This window comes from Arvicola amphibius, chromosome 2 (genome assembly GCF_903992535.2).
Source record: "Arvicola amphibius chromosome 2, mArvAmp1.2, whole genome shotgun sequence".
Taxonomy (NCBI): Eukaryota; Metazoa; Chordata; class Mammalia; order Rodentia; family Cricetidae; genus Arvicola; species Arvicola amphibius.
Genome location: NC_052048.2, coordinates 29,943,424 through 29,967,912, shown reverse-complemented (window position 1 = coordinate 29,967,912; position 24,489 = coordinate 29,943,424). Strand labels below are relative to the sequence as shown.

At 40.2% G+C, this 24,489-nt stretch overlaps 1 protein-coding gene across 3 annotated transcripts in view; it reads right to left on the bottom strand.

The window, feature by feature from the left end:
* Window positions 1-16,220, bottom strand: part of Csgalnact2 (chondroitin sulfate N-acetylgalactosaminyltransferase 2) — a 39,986-nt gene extending 23,766 nt beyond the window's left edge. The window contains exons 1-4 of one of the 3 annotated variants that reach the window (XM_038320153.2): window positions 16,116-16,220; window positions 5,618-5,681; window positions 3,974-4,897; window positions 1,389-1,605 (exon numbers count right to left, since the gene is read on the bottom strand). In XM_038320153.2, coding sequence (XP_038176081.1) covers window positions 1,389-1,605; window positions 3,974-4,634 — 878 coding nt within the window. In that variant the 5' untranslated portion in view covers window positions 4,635-4,897; window positions 5,618-5,681; window positions 16,116-16,220. Of the gene's footprint in view, window positions 1-1,388; window positions 1,606-3,973; window positions 4,898-5,617; window positions 5,682-11,512; window positions 11,593-16,115 lie in introns of those variants that run through there. The other 2 variants (XM_038320155.2, XM_038320154.2) reach the window with 2 other exon arrangements.
* Between the last annotated feature and the right edge of the window lie 8,269 nt (window positions 16,221-24,489).

The following is a 24,489-nucleotide window of genomic DNA, read 5'->3' as shown; positions in this document are numbered from 1 at the left end:
GAAGGCATCACAACAAAGGCACACGGTCTGTGTGTCAGTGAGGACAACCCTTCTGGGGGCCATGACTACTTTACTGCCATATTTCCAAACATTTCTGGGACATTTGCAGTGGGATTTCTTTCAGTAGCAAATTAAAAACTATTTAAGGAAGTATGCCCAACCAGTTCAGAACCATATAAATAAATGTCTCAGATCAAGAAACTGTTCAAATGGAACAATTCAGAAGATTAGTCAGCTGCTGGCACAGTGCTGATTGCACCTGCCATCAAGAATGGCTGCCATAATGTAGGTCACCCAGTAAAGAGGACAATGTAGCCTCTTAAAGCAATGCCAAGAAAAGTTGTAGGAAATCATATGACACAGGAGCTATTTCAAATAGGTAAAACTCAGAAGTATGACTCCTGGACAGTATACCACAGAACAGAGTTAACTAACTTTTACATATGTACATAAAGATTAGGCTCACAAAGAACTAAAACTGGTAAGTTATAACATGGCAATTGTTAAGCTGAAACAAAAAAGCAGCATTTTTCTTTAATGGTTCTTCTATCACACTTGAACACTTAGTATTTTAAAATAGCACAATAAGCACTCTGCTTCCTAAGATGGAATGTTCTCCTACTTTTAGTTGAATGTTTGCATTTTTAAGTTTATTTCAATCTTACAGTTCAAATAGCTCTCAAGAGATTTTGCTGGGAGAGGGAAACATTCTTGGTTTTCACTGTAGTGGTTTGCTGGTTTACACATTTCTCAAAAGCCATGAAAATATGATGTAAGCTTAAAATATCCTTTACATCATCTTTAGACTTATATGGATTTTTATTATATGTAAGTTTGGCTTCAATATAGTTAGGTTTTAAAATTTCAACTTATTGGAACTGGTGAGATGGCTCAGTAGTTAAGATCCCTGGCTGCTCTAGCATAGGATCCGGATTTGGTTCCCAGCACCCATATGAAGGTTCACAACCATCTAGAATTCCAGTTCTAGGGGACCCGATGCCTTTTTCTGGTCTCCATGGGCACTGTACACATGTGGGGCACATATATACATGAAGGTAAAAACTCATACATGCAAAATAATCTTTTAAAAAAGTTCAGCTTATTTTAAATTCAAACACACAGTCATCAAATGGAATTTCCAAGTAGTTGCCACCTTAAAACTGTCAAGAAACAATATTTTATATATATATATGTATGTATGTATATACATATATATAAATAATACATATATTTATATATATATGATTTAAGAAAAAGAGAAATCTAAAAAAATCTCTTAAGGCCTATAAAATCATTTTATAATTGTAAGTAATCATACTTGGTGACGATTAAGTAAACATGGACAAAATGTGGTAAAGAACTTAGTCACATCTCAAGTTCAGAGTTACCTGAAGTTCTGCATGAACTGTGAAAATGCTTCAGTCCTTTCAGCAAGTGGCACAATGATATTAATAACTGATCTCGTAATGTCAATAATCTCATTCTTCACTTTCATGAGTGGTCCAAAAGGGCGGAAGAGGGTCACGTGTCTGTATTCCATAAGGTCTGCTTTCTTAAAAAAGAGTTCATACTGTGTGCCCTTATCTCTCTCGGTGCGGTAATAGCCTAAAGGAAAGAGTTTGGAATAAAACCAAGTCATGTCAAAGTTTAAATTCAACAGGAATACAGACTTCACTCAGACAGGATTGAGAATATTATACCAGACTGTAGCGACTTTATCTATTTGTGAAAACACCTCCTCCTACGTACAGCCAGAAACAACTACTCTTGGGAAGAAAAGGTTTACAAAAGAAGTTTTTTACTATGGTACATTATTCAATCCACAAAAGAACATCCAATTGTAATTATTCCTTTTTATACACGACTTTTCCCTTAATACCCCCTACTGCCATAGTGCCAACAAGTTACTTTTGCATTATTAAAGTCTGAGCCCAAGAGTCAAAACTTTTATTAGTTGGTTCAACTCAACAAACATGAATCAAGTACCTTCGTGTTAGTCATTGACGATACAGAGACCATGTGGTCTCAGTATGAGAAGGGTCAGTCTAGTGAGGAAGACAGAAAAATAAACAGTGACAATATACTGTGTAATATGTGTATGTGTGTGCATATATGTATATATACACATGCATATACATATAAACATATATACATAGATATACATATATAAAAGTCAGACAAAGAAATACTAGTATAGATTTCAATACAATGCATGAGGTGTGTTAGGAAGACAGTTTGAAGACTGACTATGTAATATGAGTTTTAAGTGTAACACTCAGGAGCAAAAAGGTTAAACTTACCCCAACCCTCCCAAGGCTTACAGTCTAAAAAGAACAACCAACCAGGATATGGCAACATCACAAACTGCAGCAAGTCCTGTGACAGAGGATGCATTATAGAGGTGACAAGAACACACAGAAAGCATCACTATTTTAAGCTTGAGGTTAGAGGCCATTTCCTGGAAGGAATGACATTTATACCAAGGCCTGGAAGAGGAAAAGAAGTTGTTTAGTGGTTGCCAGTAATTAATTTAGGAGAGAGACAGCCAGGGTACAGTGGAGAAAAAGTAAAAGACAGACTATATTTCAGGCAAAGAAAAGTTCTTAAAGTGACAGGAGCTAAGGAAAACTCTAAGCAGAAGGGGCAGAACATACAACTGTCATAGTGCAGAGTGAGTATGAGAATATGTCATATGCTACTTCACTATCCTATTTCCTCTTCAGCTTTCAAGTCTACTGCAAAATACAAAAAAAAAAAAAAACAAAACAAAACACTAAGCTTTCCAGAAAGTTGGAAGAATTTTAAGAAAACAACTAGTAAAAAAAATTACAGCAGGAAAAGAGGAGGCCACATGAAGACGGCAGCTAAACTGTCCCAGCAAAGCACACGCCTTGCCTGACAGACGTCAAGAGCCATACAAATGACAGACATGAAGATCCGGAGTCAAACAGAATGCTTTTATGTGGTAGGATGTTTATAGAATAAAGAAAAAAGTACTTTTAAAAACACTTATATCCAAAAGGATTTTCTTTGCACTTAAATATTTAGCAGTGGGAATTAATATGGACACAGGTAAGAATGTACAATTATATGTTTTTAGAGAAATTAACAAATACCTAAGAATTTCATGACCTTTAAGTTTTATACCATCTAATAAAACATATCTTGGGGCTGGAGAGATAGCTCAGAGGTTAAGAGACCTGGCTGCTCTCCTAGAGGACCTGAGTTTGATTCCTAGCATTCATATGGCAGATAACTGTAACTCCAGTCCCAAGGGATTTGACCTTCTGGTCTCTGTAAGCACTGTATGCATGAGGTGCATTATAGATACAGACAAAACACCCATACACATAAAAATAAAGGAAAGACCCCATATCCATTTTATAGACTGTATTATGAAAATGTACTATTTCCTTACGTTTCCAAATGTAAAACTATGTATTCCCTTTGATGCTGTGACTATCTGCTTCTTCAAAATGGAAAAATATCATTAACCTACTGCATTAGATTTTTTCTTCCCTTATCAAATGTTTTTCAAATTTTGAACCTTAGTTCATACATTTTTAAAAACATAAGAGGAACATCAACACCAGATAAGAGAGGAATGCAAATCACATGGCTCACAAGAGCCCTTCAACTTAATATTCTTATATTTAGGCTTAGATTTATTCTGTTTTCCCAACTCTTATTCTTATTTTTATTATGACCTCATTTTAACTTTTTCCAAAAGCCATTTCAATTTTTTGGTGAAACTAAATGGATAAAAATGTAAATGCTTTAGTACTGTGGCAATAACTGATATATTAGCATATGTTACTAGCATTCTGTCATACTAACCCAATAATTTATCAAGATATTAAAAATTGTTTTTATATTTGTATGTGTCTGTATGCACATGCACATATGCCACAGCATGGGGGTAGAGGTCAGATGACAACTTGCATGGATCTTACCAACATATTTTTCATATTACCTTCTATGAAGTCATTTTCATTAAATATCAGTTTCTCTCCAAGAGGGCCCTCCTCATCTTCCTGTTCATCATCTTCATCAGGATTATTAATGACCTCCAAGCCAGCTTCAATAACTTCTACCAATTCATCTCGTTTGTCTTTCCTAACTGGCTTTTCTTCAGGATGGCGAGTGAGACCCATTTCCAACTGAAATACTTTCATTAAAGTAAAGCTTTCAAAGGGAACGACTCCGTACTCACTGGGTAGTTTGGCTCCTACGCTAACCTCAGCTCTGTCGATCTGAGAATGAAGAAACTCTAAGAGATCACTAGGTGCCTGCTCTCTGTTGCCTTGGTAGCCTATGCCATTAGCCCCTATATTCCTTTTCTCTTGCAGTGATCTCATCTTCTCACTCATTTCTTGTAATTCTTGCTTTAGCTGGGCAATTTGGCGTTTCAGACTGGTAGCCCTGGTTTGGTAATGTTCTTCTTGCTCCTGCAGGAGGGCCTGGTAATATTCTTTACCATAATTTTCTCTAACAACACCAGGAAGAGATGCATTTCCATCAGTCTGAGGGGCACATTCCAGGAGGTACATAAATAATACTAAACTGAAGAGCAAAGCAAGGCCCAGCAGCAGCCACTGGGTCCGGCTGTGAAGAATCGGTCCTCTTCTAGACATTCTTACTACTGTGTGTTTGCCCGACAAGACAAGCTCTTGGCTTGTTCATAACTTTAGCAAAAAATTATCAAAAGTTAAAAACAAAATTAGGATTTCCATAAAAGGTACCCAAATGAACTCTGCTGTAGTTTAAAAAGATTCTTTCTTCAGCAGTCATGACTACTTGCAGAAGTGAGAAAGTAAGTATATTTCCTGTATTGTTACCATGACATCCACACTAAGCAATCTGATCTATAAAGTCCATTATATGGGTGGTGACTTTTCTGAAAGAAACAGATCAGAGTCAATCAGAATTTTGTTTCTTTAAGTATACAAATTGCTGGCAGCTATGTTATTACCATATGTAGAGGTCCAGAAAGGTGCTAATACAGTTTAGAGTAAATTGGTAAGCACTGGGAGAAAATAGAAAAATACCATAAAAGATACTAAAATACTATGTATAAAACTTTAAGCCCATTTGTTTATACCCTCATTACCTCCTAGATCAAAGAAACATCAACATTATGTTCAGCTTTTTTACACAGATTCTAATGAGATCATTTTAAAATCATGCTCCTTATAACTCTTTATTAACACACCACTTTCCAACTAGAGCATGTGATATGTGGGAACTGGATTTCTGTACGTAGTTCTTATTACAGCAATAACGATTCACTGCGAGAGACAGCTCCTCCACTTACACTCACTCTAGCTCACTAATTTCTATTACTCAACTCAACCAGTCTAGGAAGCCTAAAACATCAAGCGGGGTGGGTACAACTTCAAAAGGTCACAGACATCTGGAAAACACATTAAAACATTTTTATATCCAAAAGTCCTCTGGTGGATTACTTGAGCATTAGATCATTTTCCACAGTATGACACAGCAAAAGATTCCTTACAATTCTTGAAGATTTGGAGTTGATATAAAGAAAAAACACAAATGATTTAATTATGTTTGTCTGCTTTGAGAAAAACAGTAAATTTACAAAAGTACATGCTACCTTTCATGCTCCAACCAGCTGTGCGAACTCTTCCAGAATAATTCTAAACCAAGGATTACTGACTCTAGAAATAGAAGAGATTAAACTCAGACAGGGAGGCAAGCAGTCTTCTGCTGCAAACAGAACTTCCATCCAACCAAGTGTTCTAAGCAGGATAATGTGACATGTCAAGGGACGTTTTGAAATGCTTTCTCCAGGTCAGCACAATCCTGGAAGCTGAGCAGAAGGGACATCAGTCCTAGGTACTTGCTTTCTTAGTCACTAGGAAAACCTGGGTGCCTGCTGCAAAAATTCTGCATTGTGTATTTTTTGTAGAGATTTGTATTAAAATGTAGGCAAGATTAAAACTTTTTATGATAGTGGACCACAAATAATAGGCTTAACTTCCCTAAGCCATTTGTGTTACCTTAGCAAACCAAGTGACAAACAAGTATCCTGAAATATTTAATTCACTGTGTCTTTTACTGTGACAATATCTTTTACTATGACAATATTTACAAGTGATTATAAATATTGTTTAAATTTTAGAGAAAAAATACGAGAAATTTTAAATTTTAACAAACTAATTAAAAGACAATGCAAAGCTAATACTAGTTCTAAGAATTTACCATTCCTTAGAAACATAATCATTAACAAAAGAGCCACTTGAATGCCATTACTGAAAAAATAAACTGAGAGGTATTTTTTTACTATGTGCAAGTTATTATAGCCTACTTGTTAGGGAAAAAAAGGCTACACTTGAAAGTATAGAAACAAATTTCATAAACTGTTAATAAACCCAGTGGTGGTGGCATACACCTTTAATCCCAGGACTCAGGAGGCAGAGGCAGGTGGATTGTTGTGAGTTCAAGGCCAGCCTGGACTACATAGTGAGTTCCAGGATAACCAGGGCTACACAGTGAGACTCTACAAAATAACATCAACAACAAAAACTGTTAATAAAGATAGATACACTTAACCATGCAATATACTCAAATGATTTTGAGGTAAAACTTGATCATAAAGTAATATATACTCTACGTACCATATCTTTTTATTAATAGGTCACCTCATAGTCTTTTCCTTTATTTTATATTTTATACAATTCATAATGGGTCACTACTAAAGGTTTATTTTTCAGTGAAAGAGAAAACATGCGTAGCAGTAAGTTTTGCATTGTGATTAAATGTGTGTGAATATATGTATATACATGTGTGTGTGTATAGGAGACTTCATATATAATATAGTAATAATTGGGTTGTGATTTAAAAATCCTAAAAGACACTAGTTTAAGAGCCATTTTTCACATATTCCATACAATTTATCCTTTTAGAATAGTGCTAGTATTAGCTTCTTTTTATAGAAGAAAAATTGTTCAGAAATAAAGAGATTTAAATAAGGCTATTTAACCACTAAATGGAAGCATTAAAACTTGGGTGTTGTTTCTCCATTTTAATAAAACTATAGGTTTTATAATATCTATGTGATAATGCTGCAGCTGATTGCTTTCCACTGCAATGAAAGAAAGGCTACTATAATTAATTAGAGTATACTTGCATATCTCTATCGTAGTTGTTACATTCTATTTGCCTAGTTCCTAAAAGGAACTCTGACCACATACTACAAGACCAGATTGTAACGGTGACAAGCTACTAAGAATCTTAGAAGAACTAGAGACATAATTCAGTGGTGGAGTATTAGCAAGCATGCTTGAGGTCCTAGGTTCAGCACCCACCACATGAATGCACACACACACACCCACACACTCACCAACCCCCCCACACCCACAACCGTATGTACAAATACATGCTGCACACACGCACTCACACACACATGCACCCGTTTCTGCTATTACATCTTGATTCCATCTTCTGTGCACTGTCTATATGTTATACATATGACATTCACTCATGGTTTGGAGCTAATTCAACCAACCTCTAAACCCAGTGATGGGTCTGAAGAGATAAAGAATACTGTAGTGACAGGAAAATGAGACAGTAAAGGCAAATAAGACAAAATCAAGTATTTTTAGAGTTAGTTGAAAGAAATTTTGAAAGTAATCAATCCTAACTCAAAAACAGACTAATAGACTTCATCCCAAGATGGAATAACAGGGACCAGATTTATCTCTATGTTTGAAACAACCAAAATCACATGAAACAACAGTTTTCCAGATGGTGAACATCAGGAAATGAAGAGTAGTGATCCTTGGAGAAATGAGAAACAAGTGATTACTTGTCTCTTACTGAAACTGTTTCTGATAATAAATATGTATGTGTGTATACTAAGGAAGGCCAGCCTACGCAAAGCCCAGCAAATTTCCTGAGTTGACAGGATGGACCCGATAGTCTGAAAAGTTCAAGGCAATAAGAGTTCAAAACAACTCCAGAGACCTAAAAGAGGGTATCCTTTGGGTATTCCACAGAGTGCTTGCTCGTTAGTGTAGGCTTATACAGAAATAAGCCAAGGAAAAGACCATAAAAACCAGAGGACACAGATTCCAACATTTAAATAGGACCAGGAATGGTATATGCTCCTAGCAGACAGACTGGAAAACTTTAACTTCATGAGGCATTGGGCATTCAAAGAAGTCTTGGCTTAGTAGAGGAATATAACCAACTATAAACATTCATCTAACTCTTGCCAACAAATATTAAAAGCAAAACCTGAAAGAATTAAATTGTTTCCATATGATGTCATAATTTTCAACATTTATAGGAATATAAAATATTTAGCATACAACAAAATAGAATTTATAATATCTGACACTCACATAAAAGTTATTCTACTTTAAAAGTGACTATACAAAAAATGCGTAATACATATGGAGCAAAGAAAGGAGTGCAGTCTGTGGGGCTGGGGAGATGGTTGCTTGCTCTTCTAGAGGAGCCAGGTTCTGTTCACAGCACCTGCATGGAGGCTTACAACCATCTGGAACTGCCCATCCTCGAGGATCTGTCATCCTTTCTGGCCTCCTCTGGTATTGAAGGGCACTAGCCCTCTCAGGAGCATGGCTCTGGCAGGTCTTGCCCTTCTCCCCCAATCCCTTTGCCTTGCTAAAAACTATTTGATTACATTCCTAAAGCTACTCCCCACAATCTATTCCCTTATTCCACTTCCTCTTCCTGAGGCAGACTACCAAGGTCCAGGTCCAGCAATCAAAGTACTGAAATTCAACCATCAAACGCCCCCTTTGGCTTGCCCAAATAAAATTAAGCAACCTCATCCTAACACAGGGCTTCCCCTTGTACCTTTATAAACTGCCATTTTCCTGTGCTGACACTTTTCCTTCCAGCTACTGCACACATATGGTACACAGACATATGCAGACACAACATTCAAACACAAAAATAAAAATTAATAAAATCTCCAAAAAAATTAATGAAACAAAATGAACTCTTGGAAGCAATACAAGTGAGAAAAAGTGGAATTACCTTATAAATACTCAGAGGAGCTAGGGAGCTAACTCAGAAGTTAAGAGCATTTGCTGCTCTTACAGAGAACATAGGTTCTGTTCCCAGCACCTATTTTGTGGCTCACAACCACCTATAATTCCAGTTCCAAGAGATCTGTGCCCTCTTCTGACCTCTGAGGACCTCTCTCTCTCTCTCTCTCTCTCTCTCTCTCTCTCTCTCTCTCTCTCACACACACACACACACACACACACACACACACACACACACACGGTACAATACTACATGTAGGCAAAACATTCATACATATAAAATATAGTCTATAAACACTTTAAATACTTTTAAAAAAAGGTCAAACTAGAATTCTATGCCCAGCAAGAACAACTTTTGACAGAGTTCACCACAGTTCTCCTTTCTACCAACTGAGGATTCATCAGAATAATTTTTGAAAAACAAAGGCAAAATACTTTTACTTGGACATAAAAATAACCTGAAAGAATTCATCACCTGTACTACAAAAAGGAAAAGAGATCTATAAAAAGCAATGTAAAACAGATCTATAAAAAGCAATGTTCACTACATTGGTAACTGGCTTCTTACTGTATGTTTTAAAAGGTTTTTTTTTTTTTTTTGATAGTCTTTCTACATAGCCCAGTTGTCCTGGAACTCACTATGTAGACCAGGCTGGCCTCAAACTCATGGCAATCCCCTAGTCTCAGCCTCACAAGTACTGGACTATATATGCCTAAAATACCACAGTTTTGGTGTTTTTGTTTGTTTGTTTGTTTGTTTTTGCTTCGTTTTGGTTTTTTGAGACAGAGTTAGCTTTGGAGCCTTTCCTGGAACTAGTTCTTGTAGACCATGCTGGCCTCGAACTCAGAGATCTGCCTGCCTTTGCCTCCCGTGCTGGGATTAAAGGCGTGCACTAGCACACCCAGCTTAGAACCATTGATTTCTTAAGTACTTACAAATGTTAAGTGTTTAGAAACAAAGGGATTGATCATCAGAAAGCAGCAAATTCCCACAAATCCTTGAGAGCACCTACTGTGTGCCAAGTACGGTGCTGAGTACCAAGGGCAACTCCAAATGGATCCTTTGATAAGGTGCTTCTGGAGAAAACTATACTCACAGCACTTAAATGTTGGCCAAACAATGGCACAAAATGGGCCAGTCTGTGGCAGAATAAAAACAAGTTCGAGAATACAGTCAACTATTTAACAATTATAAAATCTTGGGCATAATATTTAATCTTTTTGGACTTCTTCTATAAAATGAGGCAGTTTTTCTGGACAGTTATTATTTTATTTATTACTTTTAATTGTGTGTGTGTGTGTGTGTGTGTGTGTGTGTGTGTGTGTGAATGTAGGTGCCCCTGAAGTAAGAGGTACCAGACTCCCTGGAAATGGAGTTTCAAGCATTTATGAACTACCCAATGTGGTGATGGGAACCAAATTCAAGTCCTCTGCAAGAGTAGGATGCAGTTTTAATCACTGAGCCATCTCTCTCTAGCCAATTTTCCTTCTAAGATGTTATGATTTCCTTAATTAAGGATAAACTAAATATATATGTGTGCATGCACATGCACCCCTTTTTGTGGAACCGATTTAATTAAAATGCATACACTCTTTCAGTAATCTATAATTCTTCTTTTAAGATTTTTATTACACAATTATCAATATTAGTGTATAATGTTAATTCATAAGTTATATAACAGTAGAATAAAAATAAAAAGCAATTTAGGGCTGGAGAGACGGCTCAGTGGTTAAGAGTAGTTGCTGCTCTTCCAGAGGTCCTGGGTTCAATTCCCAACACCCATATAACAGCTCACAACCGTCTATAACTCTAGTTCTGGGGGATCCAGTGCCTTTTTCTGGCCTCATGCATAGACATGCATGCAGGCAAAACATCATATACTTAAAATAAAAGAAATTTTTAAAAATGAAATAAAAGCAATTTTTTGAAAAACAAAGAATAGAAAAGATAAAAATTATAGGCATTTATACATGGAATATTTAAATGAAGCAGATAGTTCTTTCTAACACATATAATACCTATAAAATGGCATTGATATATTGCAAATTAATTTTCTCAGTTCTTCTTGCTTGCCTGTATAAATGGTTTCAAGCTGGATAGCCAAAATTCCAATATCTGTTCTACATTACAAGCTCCTACACTTCTCTGAGCTTGAGTTTCCGCATCTAAGTGGGAATAACTAAAGAACTTACCTTGGAGTACTACTATAACAGTCAAGCAAAACTCAACAAGCATTATGTACTCAATAACTGTCAGTTATCATTTTATATTATGTCATTTTAATAGTCAAATCTATCAAGTTTTTCCTACACAACTCTTCAGTTTTAGCTTCTTTACCAGAAATAATCATAATGCAAAATTAGCACCTTATTTCCCAAGCAGATAAGCAAGTTTCATTACTCTTTTTACAAACTCTTTGAAATGTCAGTTTAGTCACAGACAAAATATCTTTATGTAGAGAGTTCTATACCTGGCTTCTAAGCCAGAGGCAGCAAAGACTTCAGGTCGAAGCCAGTCGATTCCACTTTTGCAGCAGTCACAGACGGCACAGAAACTGTAGACAGAGCTGAGTTTCAAGGGCCACTGAAGTCTGAACTTTATATAATCCTCACATCATAGCGTATTACCTTCCCTAGCATTTGAAAACGTAGCAACCCCCTTAAGCCACAGGTCAGACTAGCATAGGTAACTACCCAGACACAGCAACTCCTATTCCAAAACTCATATTATACGTCTCAGTTTTCCCCTACGATCACTCTCTCTGTCGTTCATGATAGGCTTGAACCCCTGAACCCAAGTGATCATCCTGCCTCCGCCTCCTAGAGAAGTGAACTACAGCCACACAACATCCAGCTTTAAAAAAGAAAGGGTTATGCTTATAGAATATCATATCATAAAGTAAATGAATAGGATAAAAAGGTTAAACGTAGCTGGGCATGGTGGCTCACTCTTTTAATCCCAGCACTTGAGAGGCAGAGGACAGCCAAGGCTGTTAGACAGAGAAACCCTGTCTTGGGAAAAAAAAGTTAAACATGAATAAAGGGAATGAGTGAAAAGTCTCTCCTACCATCCCCACAATTTTTGTGTATCCTCCCAAAATTTTTGCCACTACTAAGCATTGTGGCACAAATGGCTTTCATATACCTGACTTTGAACACAGTATTTCACTAACACACAAATCCTTCAAATGGAACTGCTGCCTAAATTCCCTTGAATATAATCAGTTTCTACAACATCTCCTGCCCAGGATAAATTTCCACTACGCTTTTAACTACTTTCTACTTTCCAACTACTATCTCTTAGATCTGGACTGTCGCTCCAAACTCCATGTGTTAAAGTCTTGGCTTCAGGCCTATGGTGCTATTGGGAGGTAGCAGAATCATTACTAACCACTTAAGGAGCAGAGAGGGATGATGTAGGTGGATCTTCTGTTTTGTGTTGATTTCATTGATTAAATAAAGAAACTGCCTTGGCTCTTTGATAGGACAGAAAATTAGGTAGGCAGAGTAAACAGAACAGGATGCTGGGTAGAAGGCAGTGAGGAAGACGCCATGAACTCCAGCCCAAGATGGACGTAGGTTAGAATCTTCCAGTAAGCCACCACCTCATGGTGCTACACAGATTACTAAATATAGGTTAAAGCAAGATGTGAGAATTAGCCAATAAGAGGCTAAAACTAATGGGCCAGGCAGTGTTTAAATGAATACAGTTTCCGTGTAATTATTTTGGGTAAAGCTAGCCGGTGGCCGGGAGTCGGGCGCTGGAAGTGGCCTGCAGCTCCTTCAACAGAGGGGAGTTAGGTAACTGGGAGTGTGCTCTTTGCTCTTGGGAGGAATTGAAGTTTGGGTCCTTTCTCACTCTTTGTTTTTTGGCCCCAAGGAAAGCCACCTCTTTTTGCTACCATGTTGACTATGCTGCCACAGAAGCAAAGCAGCAGGCCCAAGTGAACACAAGCAGAACTTGGAGAAAAAAATAACCCTTTTGTTTCAAGTATTTTATTACAATAATAGAAAGCTGACTAACTGCCATATTAAAATTTTTTCTCCAGTTTATGAAAGATTTAAAAATTCAGGCTGGGCATGGTAGTGCACACCTCAAATCTCAGCAGTTGAGAGGCTGAGGCAGGCAGACTTCTGAGTTTTGGGCTAGCCTGGTCTCAAGTTCCAAAACAGTCAGGGCTACACAAAGAAACCCTGTCTTGAAAAGAAAAAACAAAAACAAACAAACAAACAAATAAAGACTTAAAAATCCTTAGCATTACATTTAAATTTCTTAACTAAATTTATTTACAACTTGGAGCTAAGAAATGTTTTATTGTTTTCTTTGAATTACATATATATTTTTTCAGAAATTTTTCATTTTGATAGAGTATTTCCCGTATATTCTACTGAATGTGGGTAAAATGATTTTGTTTAGAGACAAAGTTCCAAGTTCAAAATGGGAATTTTTGTTTGTTTGTTTGATTTCTTTTCTGGGATAGAATCTCCTAATGTAGCCAAGGCTGGCCTTGAATTCATGATCTTCAATTTACCATGCATGTGCTGGGATTACACACATGTATGACCACGCCCTGTTACCATGGGCTCTTTAGAAACCTAAACTATTGTCATACAACATTTGGAAATCTGTTTTCTATTCCTTTATAAATAAACAAAACATTGTTTTGAGAACCTTATAAAATTATATATTTATCGCCACAGTTCATAAATTTTATTAGATAGTATCTAAGTGTGGCTTCAACAATAGTAATAGTTTGGGTATATCAATTTACTCATAAACTCATACACTTCTGTGTTTTGAGAAATATCCTTATTTTCTTGATCATATTTGCTATTTTCTGTGAGTTGGTAGGAGAGCGACAATCAGGAGCTGACAGTACAGGTAACTATCTTTCCACAGCCCTTTTAAAAGATCATACTCTCAGATCATCTCCACCCACAGAGGGGGAAAAAAACCCAGAAATTAGAGGGAAGGGTTGATCTATGTTTGCCAGTACTCTGTCCCCTGATGCATCTCTCTCTCTCTTTCCCTCCTTCTCCCGCTGTGTGTGTGTTCAGTAGGCAAAGCACCTTTCCAAACTTGAGAGTACTAATATTTAAACATCTTCTTCAACTCAATTGCTTCTTGTATTTGCCCAAATTTCATGATCTGACTTCCTACAGATGTTTAGTGATTTTTCTTCTCTATTATGGATATAACTATACTACTTTAATAAAGTCACATCCCAAACTAACTTTATGTTAATTTAATTCAATTTTATATTCGCACCTAGTACTTGTGTGGCATTACAGTGACTATCTATATGTTTTTTGTCTTGAAATCTCATGATTCTCCGATCCATTTTTAGTCAGATCCTTCGGTGCTTCATTTCCTCTGACAGCTACCACATTTCCCCTAAGAACCACTAACTTGGGTAACACAGTTATTGCCTAACTGTTATCAAACTGTAAAGTCATATCATGGCCTGCTCTAACTGACTTGTGGGTAAAAGATAATTAAACGCAACGAGTCTTCGGGAAGATTGTTGCTGGTGCAAATACAAAATGTAAATAGTAACTATAATGAATATATAAATGTTTGCTAGAGACAGCACGTCAGGGTGTATCCTTGGCTGGCCTGAAACTCACAGAGATCTGCCTTCCTCTGCTTCCTGAGTGCTGGGATTAAAGGTTTGCACCACCATGACTTAACTTATAACAGCTATACTTTAAAAACCAACCTTTACTATTGTAATAGTTAAGCATAGCAATTCGGTTACATTTTTAAAAGAAAGAGTCCACATTAGTTAAGATGTAGTTTCCCCCTACTGGATGTCTCAGTCATTCTACATCTGGCAGAAATGTATTCACATACATAGACAAAACCAGAAGCACACATGCTCGCAACAGAAAACCAGTCACACAACACAGTGGGACATTACGAAAGAACTATCAAGTGCCATAGATATGAATGACACATACCATAAAACATGACAGGTGACTTCTGAGAATACTACATATTAACTCCATTAAAATGAAGCTCAACATAGATCGAACTAAGGCTGAGAAGTCAGACTACACATGGGGAAGCAGGGGTACAACCTACTTGGCAGAAGCAGAGCGCTCTGGAAATGCTCTACAGTTACAATCTGAGGTGTGTAGCAGGAAACACGGGACTAAGCATGTAAGTCACTGACCTACACCGTTAACCTGTAAGCGTTTGTTGACTTCATGTGTGTTTTATAGCTCCACAAAAGAAGGGGAGAAGGGAAAAAGGCGATCTCTAAATTATTTGAAACTAAAGCTGGTTGTTTAACTCCAAATCTTCCAAGCCACATATACCGGAAATCCAACATCCTTTTTGCATTCTTTAGTCACATAATTTTAAACAAGTAGTAGCAGATAATAATACAAACTATTCCTGAACTGTAAGCCATAAAACACTTTTTGTCACTTCCCAAACCGAAGGTGCTATTTTAATACACCTTTAAAAGACACGTTAATCTACAAAGCTTTAAAAGCCCAGGGGCCTTCAGCGACACGGACTGTCAAGACACTGCACACACATCTCAAAAGCAGGCTCAAGACACCTCCAGATTTAACAAGGGCTTAAGAGGGGAAGCTTTAGATTTGTAACCGAACTGTCAAGAAGCCAATACCATCACCGGTGACAAACACAAGCACCGCCGAGGTGTTTGACAAATTACATAGCCACTTGCTCAGATAGGCAAGAATTTCCCAAACTATCTGGCCATTCTGACAGGCTCCGGGGGTCACCGAGTCCTACTCCAAGAGCATCCTTTACAGGAGGCCGTTTTGTCAGAGCCAGGAGGGCTGATGCTAGAGGACGCTTTTAACCCCGCAGTAAAAAGTTTAGCCACTCAGCAGAGACGATAGCGAGTAGGTTATAACAACCCGCAGCCCATAACTGACACGCAAACCAACGGTCTCTGGCAGCAGCGGTCTCCTGAAACCCGACCAGACCCGGGAGGGCGCGTCAGTGAAGCACCGCGCCCGGCTGCGTCCCGTCCCGGAGGGCTCATCGGAGGGGACCGGCCGCCGCCCAGAGGCGCGCCAGACGAGGGCGGTACTCACCGCGCCCTCGGCTCAGCGCCGCCGCTCTGGGGAACTGCTCACCTGGCCAGCGCTCTGCGCTGGCCGGCCGGGCGCGCCGCCGCCGAGCACCGCCACTTCCGGCGCGCGCGAGGAAATGAGGGAAATGAGGGTGTGGCACCGCCGCGCGCGCCTGCCTTCCACAACTGGGCCCCGCCCTCCACAGCCAGGCCCCGCCCTCCAGGCCAAGGTCCCGCCCTCCATGGGCAGGCCCCGCCCTCCACGGCCGGGTTTCACCCTCCACTGCCAGGCCCCTCCCTCTACATCCAGGTCCCTCCTTCCACTGCCAAGTCCCGCCCTTCCACGGCTGGGCCTTGCCCTTTACAGACAGGACACGCCCATTCTTCCCTCTTCTGTCCTAAGCCAGGCACAGAAAACTCTACAACTGACAGTGTTGATTCTTCTAAAATCAAACAAACAAAAGCCGAGTGCCTGTGGACCTCCAGAAAAGGATGAAGGCAGAAAAACAAGCTCCTGCAGGGACTTGGAGTACCAGGCCAAACAACAGATTAGCTCTGTAGATTCCTGCCAGAAGATTGGGGAGCAGCGCCCTAAGAGACTACTCTATGTTCCGAGTTGCTATGTTAGGGACCCATAGCTCTCCAGAGCTGTCTGACCATTCTCAGGTGAACTGGCCCTAGCCAACGTCACTTGGGCTAGCCATTCCATTTCATCGGACCCAAGGTTCCTTATATGTTAAATTATGGAGTTTAAGTAGGCAGTCTGGTAAATGGTTTTAAGGTCTGAAATTATGTAATTTTTAGTGAATAGAAAAACAAACCTCTCCCACTCTTGCTGCTATCCCAGTGGTTGCTCAGGGAATATTCTCAGCGCAGCGTTCACCACAAACGCTAGCATAAGCGGGTGAGAGACTAGCAGCACAAGGCCCTCGTGTGTCTGGGTGGAATGTGGAGGTGTCAAGGGGCAGCTCTGGTGTCTGTTCCGCTCTGCTTCTGTTTTCTTTGCAGGGTTGCTTTGGCAGACTATCTGGACTTAGCCCCTCTGACTCCCGAGTTTTCTCATCTGTTTAGCGGCCAATAACAATAATACATGTTTCCTAAAACAGTGAGGATTAAATGCAATTTTACAAAGTCACTTTACTCTAATTAATTCCGAAATTGCGAAGGGACACATAACGCAGAAAAGAACATCTAAAGCCCCCTTCCCCTTTTTTCTAGTTTCAACCCCATCATACCATCATAGTTGGTTTTGCAATTATGGATAAGTGTGTTCACCGTTCTGGATATTGAAGTAGCAAGAACCACAAGAAGAGAGAACGAAAAAAAAAAAAAAAAGGAGAGATTGCTCATGAAAGCAAACTCCTAAGCAAAGCTCCACAGCTTCAGAAGGACCATTCTGACAGCACAGGGGTCCACTGAGAAGTATGCAGTTTGGGCTGGAGCAAGGGTTCGAGTGGTTACCTTAAACCAGCTACATAATGCTTTTATTTCTGAATGAAACGCTGTTTTACATTTGCAGTATTTGGGATTTGGGCTGGCAGACAGCGGTTGACTAACTCATGTTTCCTATGGTTTGTGAACGTGTTAGGGTAGATGGATGGCTGAGGTGACTGCCAGGTTGCATCCTATAGAAGCAGCATTCCAGGGGAGATGGTTCGTTGTTAATCACACATGACTTTCCTGGCTGGCAGTTGTTGTGATATCTTTAGTCCAGATGTTCTCATCTAATGCCGTAAGGGTCTGGACTGCCTACTTCTAAGACAGGCCTGTTGACTGAATATCTGGTCTCTTCCCAACTTTAAGATCCCACTCTTCCCCAAGTCATTTCCAAGCAACTATAAACACAGTTTTGATTTCCCTGCCTCCTGCCTGGCCCAGGGATAAAGAGCTCATTCGGACACAGACTCCCCTAGCCTGTGCTTTCCTGAAGAGGCCAGTCTTTTCACCCCCTGGTCCTTTGCACCCACCAAACGACATTGTTTAAAATAAAAACATGTAGGGATCTTTTCTGTAACGACCTTCCTTGAGCAGAAGGCATGTTGGCTGTGTCGGCAGCCTCCCAATAGTTGGCTCTCTTGCCAGTTAGAAGGGTAAGCACTTGGGCGAAGATTAGCTACGTGTGAGTCTGGCTAAAGTGCCTCTAGTGCACGGGGTTGTCATGCTATTTACCACAAGTGTGAGCACACAACAGGGGTGTGAGTATAAAGACGCAACGCTTCTCTCCTAGGAGACGTGGACCATGGGAACCTCTAGCAAGTGGTAAAGTCTCAGCACTGCTAAATTTCCAAGATAAGACCAAAGTTCTCCAAGGGACTAATAGGGTAAATATAAATGGCATTTCATCAGCATGTTAGAGAACCATGAAGGCATACTGGCAGTTTGGGCACTTTTTGTCCAAGCCCACATCTACTGTGTGCCCACACTAGACTTGACATTTCACCAACAGTTACCGAGAAGTTCCCAGAAGCCGTGTGTGGCATCTGCCTGTAGTCCTGGCACTCAAGACGCTGAGGCAGAAGAATAATAATCTGGAGACCTGCCTGGACTACACAATAAGTTCCTGGCCAATCTGGAATACATACTGAGACCCTGTCTCAAAAGAAAAGAAATTACACAGACATTGGAGCCTTTGAAATGTGGCTCTAGGCTCATCTCTGGTCATGGACATGCCAGGGCTTGATTTTTCCTGTGGACACTTTAAATTGAAAGGGTACTATGATGGAAAGAGTGAGACTTCATCTAGAGTTCCTGGCATTTCAGTGCCAAACACAGGATCTAAGTGGACTTATGTATGCCAGAATTCTTGCAAAGTCTCCACAAAAGAGCTCTGTGGCCCCATTAAGCAAACTCAGATCCAACTCCTTCTTAGCACACTGTAGTTCAGGATAGATCCACTCCTAGCCACTTCAAGCATCTTCTTCTTCCCCTTCTTTGCTAGCCTCACAGATGCTGGGTTTCTGTCTCACATGTGCTTACTCTCTTGCCTTTATCTTCCTTCCTTCCTGACCACACCACAGGCAGGGCCATGTGCCTTTCTCTGAGGGGCACACACTGGGAAGTGTGTGTGCCTCCCAGCCCTTCATCTGAATCTTTGAATCCTTCCTTAATCCACTGATGTGGGAGGGTCTTCTGTCTGAGTTGATTTCATTGGTTAATGAAGAAACTGCCTGGCCCATTTGATTGGCCAGCCCTTAGGTGGGCAGAGTAGACAGAACAGAATGCTGGGAAGGGAAGTTAATAAATCGCCATGCCTCTGCTCTCTGAGCCAGACTGCCGTGCCGTGCCGTGCCTCTCCTCTGAGAGAGTCACCATGAAGCCAGCCACCAGGTCAGAAATGCTGAATTTTTCCTGGTAAGACACCATTTGTGGTGCTACACAGATTATTAGAAATGGATTAATCTAGATGTGAGAATTAGACAATAAGAGGCTGGAACTAATTGACCAGGCAGTGTTTAAAAGAATACAATTTGTGTGATGTTATTTCGGGGCATAAGCTAGCCAGGCAGCCGGGAGCCAGGCGGGAATGCAGCCCGCAGCTCCTCACTACAATCCACGGTTAGGTTCATCAGTTTCCAGAGAGAAAATGAACCGCATAGAAGAAAATGCTGAAGACACTCCAGGTTGTGCTGGCTATCTTTTATCACACAGAGTGAAGTCATTCTCCAAGATGGAACCTCAGCTGCAGTCACATCCATCAGGTTGATCTGTGGGTAAATCTGTGGGGGCGTTTTCTTGATTGATCACTGATGTGAGAATGTCCTGACCACTGTGGGTGGTACCACCCTTGGACACGTGCTTTTGGGGGTGTCTGAGAAAGTAAGTTGAGAGAGCACGGAAAGAGCGAGTAAGCGGATCCCTCTGTGGCCTCAGTTTCAGTTCAGGGGTCTGGGCACTTCTCTGACTTCCCTCAGTGGTGGGCTGTGTTGTGGAAGTGAAAGACAAGCAAGCCCTCTCCTCTCCAAGTTGAATGCGGTCAGTGCTTTATCATAGCAACAGAAAGGAATTACTACACAGGTGTTAAGCAGCAACTTCCTTCCATTAAAACCTTCCATCACTGGACAGTGGTGGCACATGCCTTTAATCCCAGCACTCAGGAGGCAGAGGCAGGCAGATCTCTGTGAGTTCGAGACCAGCCTGGTCTGCAAGAGCTAGTTCCAGGACAGGCTCCAAGGATACAGAGAAACCCTGACAAAAAAAAAAAAAAAAAAAAACCCCACACACACAAAAAAACAAGAATAAATACATAAAGAAAACCTTCCATCTTCAAGTGAGGCTTCTTAAGACACAAGGTGTTTGAAAGGTGAAATATTCCATCCTGCAGAAAAGATAGTTAAACTCAGGATACAACTCAAAAGCTTCAGGAAGTCCATGAAACTAACTAGATACTTCTTCTACCTCCCTTCTTAAGCAGATATAATCAGTAAAGACTGCTGAAGGATGCTCTCAGACCATCTGGGCTGCCTGGAAAAGGCCACTTGAGCTATCTGAAAGAGATCATCTCCAACGTATTGATCTACCTTCAGGTTGTGCAGTGAGCTCCAGGCTTCCAGCTTTCCTGAGCTATCACCCATGTTGGGGGAAGCTTTTGGTGATGCAGCTGTCATTGGGTAATTTTTCTCTGATAACTCCAAAAAACCTCAATGGTTATCCAAGTTGGACTTTGGTGGTATCTTTACTACTCTGATCTATGGTCAATTCCCTTTCTGGAGTGAGTAAACATTTATTCAGGAGTGCCACACAAAACACCATGATAGGATTGACTGCTTCCCAATCACAATCTCTTCTACCTTCAAGACCTACACACACACTCACACACATGCATGCACATATGCACACACTCACAGGTACATACACATAAACAAAAATATAAACTCAAGTCTAGAGTCTGCATATCAGAGAAAACATATGGTATTTCTCTAAGTCTGGATTATTTCCTTTCCTCAAAAGTCATGATTTCAACTTTCTTTGCAGGTGAATAGAACCCTGTGTTGTTTATTGAATACAGTTGAATAAGAGGGGTATTTATTATATTCAGCTGAATGAGGAGGTGGATTTGTTATATACAGTTGAGTGAGGAGGTGCATTTATTATAAACAACTGAATGGGGAAGGGGTTAGCTAATTTTTTTTTATTTTGGTTTATTTTGAGACAGGGATTTTCTGTAGTTTTTTGGAGCCTGTCCTGGAACTCACTCTGTAGACCAGGCTGGCCTCAAACTCCACGGAGATCCACTTACCTCTGCCTCCCAAGTGCTGGGGTTAAAGGCATGCACCACACCCCCACCATGCAGCACCACTGCCAAGGGGGAGTTAGTTAATGTTGACAGGAGGTTTCTGTAGAGAAACAGTTTCAGGCTGTAGTCATCTGGGATGATGAAGCTTGGCTGAAGCTTTCTGCACACATTGTCAAATCCACGCTCATACCAGGAGAAGTTCTTGCCAGTCCCATGGGTTTCAGACATTGGGGTCCTTGACATGGCCACACTTGTGTCAACAAATACACTCTCTAGAGAATCTAGATAGCAGATCTAGAGATCTGCTCCATACAATATGATATTTGATGAAGAGGTCAGAAACATACACTGGAAAAAAAGACAGCATCTTCAACAACTGGTGCTGGGAAAACTGCTGGATGTCTATACGGAGAAGAGTGAAGTTAGACCTGTGTCTATCACCCCGTACAAAATTTAGCTAAAAAAAAAGCAAAGATCTCAAAGTGGATCCTGAAATACTGAAACTGCCAGAAGAAAACATAGGTGATATCCTGCAGCATTTAGATATGGGAAAAAAATTTCTGAATAGAACTCCATTTGCCCAGATGTAAGACTAACAATTGACTATTGGTATCTTAAAATATCAAAAAAACTTCTGTATATCTAAGGAAATAATCAACTGAGGAAAGAGGAAGCCCACGAAGTAGGATAGAATCTTTGCCAGCTATACATCTGACAAAGTATTGATATCCATAATTTATAAAAGAAAATTTTAAAAGAGTCAAGGAAACAAATGACCCAATTTTTAAAAAAAGATGGGCTATAAATTTGAACAGAGAGTTCTCAATAGAAATAATAAAAGTGACTAATCAATATCTCAGAAAGTGTTTACCATCCTTAGCAATTAGAGCAATGTATCTTATGCCAACAACAGGTACTGGTGAGAGGATGTGAGAAAAGGGGGACCCTCATTCACTATTTGTGGGACTGTGAACTGGTACAGTCACTCCAGAAATCGGTGTAGAGAACCCTTGAAGAACTAAAACCAAATCTACCATATGACTCATCTATGCCACTTCTTGGCATATGCCCAAAGGACTTACCATCATACTCCATAGACACATGATCATCAATACTTATTGCCAGACTATTCACAATAGCTAAAAATAGAGACAACATAAATGTCCTTCTGATAAATGGATAATGAATATCTCTCTCTCTCTCTCTCTCTCTCTCTCTCTCTCTCTCGCACACACACACACACACACACACACACACAGACACACACCACACAGACACACACACACACACACACACACACCACACACAATGGAATACCAGTCAGCTGAAAAGAAAAAAATAAAAATAAAATCCTGAAAATTTCAGGTAAATTGATGGAACTAGGGAAGATTATGTTGGATGAGGTACCCAGAACTACAAAGATAAATGCTGCATCTGAAGACAAACTGTCATTGTGTGAAGCTCTTCACATCGAATCCTCAGATGTGAGCATACATGGAGTAAGCGCAGAAACTCGGGGGAAAGAGGGCACTTTGGGAGGAAGACAGAAGAGGAACACCAGAGAAGGGACTAGCAGGATGGAATTGAGATGAAAAGAGAAAAAAATGGATGGGGAGCTGTCAGTTATGGTTTTATTGCTCTGAAGAGACACATGACCACAGCAACTCTTATAAAGAAAAATATTTAATTGGGGCTATCTTACAAGTTCAGAGGTTTGATCCATTATTGTTATAATGGGAAGCTCAGCAGCTGCATGCAGGCAGGCATGGTTCTGGAGAAGGAGCTGGGAGTTCTACATCTGGATCAGCAGACAGCAGAAAGGGAGTCACACTGGGCCGGGCTTGAGCATCTGAAACCTCAAGGTCCACCCTCAGTGAGACACTTCCTCCAACAAGGCCACACCTCCTGATAGTGCTGCTCCCTAAGGGCCTGTGAAGGCCATTTTCATTCAAACCACAACAGGAGCTTTAACTGGGGGAGGGGGGGACATCCAGTACAAATCATGAGAAACCTTCTTGAGTTATTGGGCAAAGGATTCCAAGAGAATCCCCAAACAATGCAGGCTATGTTTGTTCCCCTTGGTTGTCTCTCAGAAGTTCAAGGCAAGTTCCTATTGCTAAAGATGTCACACATTTTAGACACAAGACTTGGAAGAATCCAACTGAATTTGAATCAAAGGTCGGATGACTAATTTTCATAATAACAGAAAGTGCTATGTAAACTGTCAAGGGAGGAAACATTTGACAGCCTTGATGAGATGTGATTTCTATGAACCACAACAACGGTCAGCATGGCAAGCATCTTAGTTAGGGTCTCTACTGCTGTGAAGAGACAGAATGACCACAGCGACTCTTTTTTTTTGTTTTTGTTTTTTTGTTTTTCAAGACAGGGTTTCCCTGTGTAACTTTGGAGCTTGTCCTGAACTCGCTCTGTACACCAGGCTGACTTTGAACTCACAGAGATCCGCCTACCTTTGCCTTCCGAGTGCTGGGATGAAAGGCATGCACCAGCCACTGCCCAACTGACCATAGCAACTCTTATAATAAAAACATTAAATTTGGGTGGTTCGCTTCCAGTTTCAGAGGTTCAGTCCATTATCATCATGGTGGGGAGCGTGGTGGTATGCAGGCAAATATAGTGCTAGAGGAATAGCTGAGAGTCCTACAGCTTAACAGGCAACAGGAAGTTGACTGAGACACTGGGTGTTATCCTGAGCATAGGAAACCTCAAAGCCCACCCCCACAGTGACACATTTTCTTTAACAAAGTCATACCCACTCTAATAAAGCCACACCTCCTAATTGTGCCACTCCCGATGAGATTATGGGGGTCAATTACATTCAAACTATCACAGGATGACGTCCCTAAAAGTACAATATTAATACTTATGCCTGGACAGTAAGAAACTGCTGCCTAATTGGACGTAAGAGCTACTTAACAGGAAGAAAGCTATGTCTGGTACCGTAAAACTTAGTCAGTTACTGGTAGTTAGTGAGGTCATAGGAGAACTACTACCGCTATCCCTAAACCAATAGACTTCCTAACTGCATCCTAATTACTTCCCTTCTACTCACAGATGTATGAACCTCTCATCCTGCACCAAGGAAGCTGGTTTTGCAATAGATGGAGACCATTACAGAAAGCTTTAACTACTCAAAATGCAG